This window comes from Tenrec ecaudatus, chromosome 2, assembly GCF_050624435.1.
Source record: "Tenrec ecaudatus isolate mTenEca1 chromosome 2, mTenEca1.hap1, whole genome shotgun sequence".
Classification (NCBI taxonomy): Eukaryota; Metazoa; Chordata; class Mammalia; order Afrosoricida; family Tenrecidae; genus Tenrec; species Tenrec ecaudatus.
Window position 1 is genome coordinate 164,814,987 of NC_134531.1, and position 6,091 is coordinate 164,821,077.

Consider the following 6,091-nt stretch of genomic DNA (forward strand, 5'->3'; position numbering starts at 1 on the left):
CTTAGAAAGCCACCAGGCTGGTTTTACTGTGCCCTCCAGGGTCACTGTGAGCCCGAATCTACTCAATCAGTGGCAGACAGCGTAGGTTTTGAGTCTATCGGCAGCGGCGCACAGATAAAAACTGGACCAGCCACAGAGGTTTGTGAATCGATTCTCCTCCTTGGAGCAGTGCCTCAACAGTGACATCTAGTGGTGAGTGTAGAGTAGTGTTCAGTTGATAAAGCCCTTCACGTTTATTTTTTTAAGTGGCCCTTGATGAATGCCTACTATGTGCCAAGCCTTGTGTGGATCACTTTTTGTTGGTGTCATTTAACATATAAGCAGGGCTTCTTAGAAATGACATAGTGATAGAGCTGATGAGGCCTCCGAGTGGGGCTTTGAGAACTTGCCACCGTGGCCAATGGAGGACACGTGTGGAGAACACCTGTAACAGGCAGGCTTGAGAGCATGGTGCAGGGTGAGCTCAGCCAGGGTACCCAACTTAGTTCAGTTCACTGTGTCATGCTTGGAGGGGCCCCCAGGAGCATCTGAACCTTCTGAAAGGAGGCTTCTCAGCTTCGTGTGTTCTCTTGCACCAGCCAAGCCTTTCTCAGAAGGGGGGCGGACACATGGATAAGCCTGGGCTTTGGGGTAAATGACCTGGTTCAAATTGAGTGTCCAGTTCTTAATTGACTCTTGGGCCCTGGAGAAAATAACACATTGACTGTGGGTGGTACCCACTAACCATGGGCACCCCCTTTTTTACAGCCCCCTATGGGTGAGGAGGGCAACCACAAGCGACACCCAGTGGCAGCAGGAGGTGGCAGCGGTGAAGGCAGAAAGCGGTGCCCTTCCCAGTCTTCCAGCAGGCCCACCACCGTGGTCAGCCAACTGCCCACGCCCCCCACGGGCCAGCCCATCCGGGAAGATGCCAAATGGACAAGCCAGCCTTCGGACACACAGACTTTGGGAAAGTGAACTGCCCTGTCGCCCTGGGGTGGGGGAGAAAGGGGTGGGTTGGGTTGGATGAGATGCCATGCAGGGGTGCCCGTCCCAGGAGAGGGGACTTCAAAGGGACAGGCCTAGAATTCTTGGGACAGGCCCTTGTGCTGAGAAGTGGTGTGCACACCATGTGGTCTATCAGAGGCACCCCTCTGGGCAGGAGCTTCCACATACTCCCCTCCCCATCCTCTCTCCATGACTCTTCATATCCTAGCTTCTTCTAGGGGGCGGGGGGGAAGGGGGGGAGATTTTTTATATATATATATATATACATATATATATCAAGTTTTAAATTATTGATAGTTCGTCTGGATTACCAAAATCACTCTGCAGCCTGCCTGCGGCTGGTAGGCCGCAACCCTGGTCCCCACCCCCACCCCCGCAGCCTCTTCCTGCGCCCCCTCAAGCCAACTATGCAGCCTCAAGAAGGCACTGCGGGCCCGTTGTCCAGCACTGTCCCACGAAGGCTCTGGAAGCACCCTGGGCCCCAGGAGCACTGGCCCCATGGTCATCAGGGGCTTGCCACCACCAGTGTTCTCTGCCTGCTGTCCCACCCACCACACCCCTTCTGCCATTGTCTGGAAGAAGGAAACCAAAGGATTTAAAAGTGGGGTTTGGGGGAAGGTTTCAACCCCTTCCCTACTCCCCTCTTCCCCACACCCTTACTTCCTGGCCCAGAGACGCTGCTCATACCAGAAAGACTATTGAAAGATGATTTACTTTATTTTTCTCTGACCTTTCCATCCTTGGGAAAATGGGGGGGGGGGGACAACAAAAAAAATCCAACCATAAAAGACCAAAAAAAACCCAAAAACAAAAACAGAATAAAATCAGAACCAACCCAAACCCCCGCCCCAATCCTCCGGAAGTTATGTCTGTCCTCTGCTCTCGGTTGTTTTCTGTTGTTGTTCTTGGAAATAATATTTTTTTAAAAGTTGCCTTATTGTGGAGTGGGGATCTGAAATACCCAAATGCCCGTTTTCCTCGCTGGAGTCGCTCCCGGAGCTCCCACCTTCTCTGGATGTGCCTGGGCTTGGATTGGCTGGACCCCTTCTCTGGACTGAGCTGCATGTGCCATGCCTCCTGCTGGAGATGAGCGAGTTGAGGGCGGCTCCCGTCCGAGCTGCGCCCGCAAGATCCCTGCTGTTGCATCGTTTGAAGCTGACGTCCCGTGTCTGTACACTGCTGCCTCTGTCGTGTCCTCACTCTGCTTGCTGTTGTCTCACACCAGATCCCGTCCTTTCGGGACACCTTGCATCCTACCCTTGGAACCCCAAGGCCAAGTTTGTTTCAGACTGTTGAGAACAGAGTTGGCCTGCATCTGGAACACTTGCCCTCCACTTGAACATCTCGTCCACCGCAGAGGGGGGCTGCAACCCCTGGCAGCTGCGGCGTGGCAGTGTTTTTGTGCTGGCCCTCCACGAGGCTCTTGTCCCTCACAGAAGGTGTAGAAGAGGGGCCATGGCTCCTCCCTCAGGTCTGGTGGGCTCTCCCCCATTTTGTACCCCCTTCTGTGAGCAATCTCGGCCCACCCTCCAGCTGCCCCTGCCTGGGAAGGGGTGAGGAGGAGTTGGGGGCTGAGGGGGAACCCTGCCAGCAGCTGAAGCCCTGTGGCAGGAAGGTATATGCGGACATAGAGTATACCTGACTTCTCCAGCCACTAACTGCTTGGGTTGGGCTGTGAGTGGCAGTGGAACGGCTGCAGTGTATCCTGTCATCACATGCTAGGGAGGGGGGCCAAGGGCTGGCCACACAGACTTTGGGGTGCGTATTGGGTAAAGGCATGACTGCTTGTTTACCCTCAGTGGGAACCAGGCAACAGGAGGGGAATCTGTCTTGTTGCCCAGTTGCTGGGAGGTCACTGGCCCTCTCAAATGGTTCTTGTGTTGGGCCCAAAGGTTGGGAGTAGGAGACAGGGTCCCAGGCTTGCTGCTGTCTCCAGGGCACATCCCTGCCTTTAGCCTGCACCTGCCCCCCAGCGTGGCCCTGCCAGTGGTTAGTATGTGGGAAACTCTGTCACCTCGGCTCCAGCGCTCAGAAGCCACGGGGGTCAGGTGAGTAAGTGGTCTCGGCCAGGACGATGGGATCGAAGGCCTTTCTCTGCCCCACATTGTGCCAGACACTGGACTCCTGGGACCCCTTCCATCACTCCCCCTTTCCTTGCTTGGGGTCACTCAGCCATGTACTGTATCCAGCACCACAGAAACCTCAGTACTTGTCCTTGGCTGGGTTTGGGAGCACAAGGAAACAGGCGGGCGGGGGCTGCTGTTATCTGGAGTTTGTCTCCACGTCAGGGGCTGCCATCCTCTCCCTGACCCCCCTCCCCCTCCAAGAAAAAGCCCCATTGGGGTGGCAAGGTGAGGACTTCATTTCAACTGAGGTGGGGGGGGGGCGCCTTTCTGTTAGGACTTACTGTTGCAAAGAGTAGTTTACATCTTCACTTTCTGAAGACACTTGAATCTAGGACCGGCGTATCTGTGACAAGCATGTCAGGAGTGGCGGCCACCAGGACTTAGCCACTTCACACCCACCAGGAGTCCTCCCTCGGGGCTCCAAGACCTGAAGCAGCAACGCCCCGCCCCATGTCCCTGAGCTCATCCCCAGCCCTTCCGAAGTTGGTCCACGCCAACACACCCATCTGAGGGCAGATGCAGCACCAGCGCAGAAGGGCCCCGGCCCGGGACAGACGTGCTGAGCCCCAAGGTCGAAGTCAGATTTTGTTTTGTTTCATCGCAGCTACCCCCCTCACCCCCACCTCTAAAGTTTATGAACGAAAAAATAAGCGGCTCAGAAGACCCTGAAAGGAAAGGGGCAAGGAAGATGACTTGGGGGAAGGTCGCAGGGCAAGGCTTGCCAAAATCCTGGTTAGCAATGTGCATCTATCCTGAAGGGGACCCAGAGTCTCCTGTGTGCAAGGTCTGGCTGGGTCCCAGCCCCGTGCTCCTTGAGCGTGTGGATGGCAGAGGCAGAGGAGAGAGGAACGGACAGCCCGTTATCACTGCAGAGGCACACTGCTCATCTGGCTTCGCAGAGCAGGGCCCACCTCCCGCTCAGAGTACGCTCTCTTTACCATGTGCTGGGAGATCACATTGAAAAGGACAACAAAATAGAGAAAAAGAACTGTGTAAAATACGTGAATGAGCTTGTATTATAACATTAACATTATTGAGAGTATCTGCTTTCCAGGCTGAAGTGATTCCTTCATTATTCTAGTCCTGCTTTAGTCCTTTGTAATTTGTGGTAATTGTGCTTTTCTTTTTAATACAAAAAAATGTATAAAAATAAAAACTTGAAAAGGCAAAATAGTGGCTGTCTCCCATCTGGCTTACAGCTGGAGGAGGGGGAGGCGAGGACGACTCCAGAGGCAGAGGCCTGGCACTGCAGCCAGGTAGCCTCTGGAGTCCTGCATCCCATCCCCCATGGCAGGGGGAGGAGGGTGAATCCATGTAATCCATGCCACGAGAGGGACACGCCATTATACAAGAGGAGTTGCAGGCCACCGTTATACGCTGAACATCGTCTTCCGAGCCAGGAGAGAGTGTGCTGACACCTCATTTGGGGGGACAAGGAGCCCTCACCCCGTGGTATACTTGCTTTCAGGCCGGCTGTAGGGGCGGGTTCCGAATGTCTTGCTCTGGCCCAGATGTGTGAAGACAGCTGGAAATGAGGCGGGGTCCATTTATCCATTGCTCTGACCAGTCTCCCATGGCCTTCACGAACCAGCCCCTTAGACTTCTAGCCCTTCAGAGTTCATTCCACTGCCCTTCTGGCGCACTGGCACTTCCACCCCCCCTCCAAGAGCACCCACAGGCCGAAGGCGAGACTACCCAGGACATTTGGGAGGAATCCTGCTTCAGTCTCGTGAACGCCTTGGGACAGGCCTGGCATTGCTTCCTCTGCACTGGAGTGATGCGTTCTCATGAGAGATGTGATGCAAGGAGACCGTTCTGCACCCTTCCTCTTACCTGCCGGGAGTTGCAGACTCAGCCTTTGCGCTGTCTGCCCATCACAGGGCTTCCCCTGTTTGATGTACATCATCCCAGTCCAGTGCCCACCACAAGCCTTGAATGAAAAGATCGTCAGGAAAAGCATGCTTCCCCATTGCTTTATCCGCTTCTTTGCTAGCTTCCCCATTGCTTTATCCGCTTCTTTGCTCGCCCCAACCCTTAAACATTCCACACAATGGCTTTTTCCAAATGTTTATTTGTAGGAATTAGTAATGTCCATGGGCCTGCAGCTGTGCAGAAAGGTGTCATGGCGAGGGGGCTTATTCCACCAAGACATAGCTGTGGGAGCCAGGGGCAGGTCCTCCAGAACCGGGTTGGGGGCGGGGGCTTAGGAACATGTCATTTTTGATATCTGCCTGGAGACTTAGCCCTATTGGAGTTAAAAATATTTTATGGAACCCGCTTTAAATAGCAGAAGAGAAGGGAAAGTTCCAATGTGCATTGGAGTTGGTGGGGTGCTTCCCAGCCATACCAGAACTCTTGGGATCCCCAATGTGCCGAGCTGAGACTAGGACAGGGTGGGTGGGGTGCCTTCGGCCAAGTAGCTGTGTGCTTTGTTACCCAAGGGGTTTCAGGTAAGATTTCATTACAGTTGAGACAGCGGGTTCACTAGGCATTCAGAGACCCACGGGAGAGGGTCCTAACTTCCTGCCCGCTCCGTGGTGGTTAATAAGGGCACTCACTTGAATGCCCCCAAAGGCCAGCACTTCTGACCCCTGCTTAGCTTTGGGATCCATGTAAAGCTGAAGTTGACGTTTGCTATTGGTTTTCATCTAAACTGCAGCTCTTGTCAGGCTAGTGTTTCCGCAGAAGTTTAGGGGGGAGAAGTAGAGCTGAGGGGGGCCTTCAGCACTGAGACTGACAAGGGGGCTCTGGGCACTGGACTGGCAGGGTCAAAACAGGCTCCCCGCAACCTGCCCGGGCTGTTCTGACCAAATACAGTATCAGAAAAGCCTTTTATCCCCCCGCCCTGGGCTGCAAGCAACCCCTGGGGCCTCTGTCCAAGCACCACTCTCATTGGCCCTTCCCTGGCTCGGTCACAGAGGAGCCCGCCCAGTGCTGGCCTCCATCTTGGGGAATTTTTGTTCTTCCTGAAACCAACC

General features: G+C 54.4%; 1 protein-coding gene across 3 annotated transcripts in view; it reads left to right on the forward strand.

The window, feature by feature from the left end:
• Positions 1 to 4,286, forward strand: part of LARP1 (La ribonucleoprotein 1, translational regulator) — a 63,868-nt gene extending 59,582 nt beyond the window's left edge. For all 3 annotated transcript variants that reach the window (XM_075541870.1, XM_075541871.1, XM_075541872.1), the window contains one exon: positions 748 to 4,286. In XM_075541870.1, the coding sequence (XP_075397985.1) occupies positions 748 to 957 (210 nt within the window). In that variant the 3' untranslated portion in view covers positions 958 to 4,286. The remainder of the gene's footprint in view (positions 1 to 747) is intronic.
• Positions 4,287 to 6,091: the final 1,805 nt, after the last annotated feature.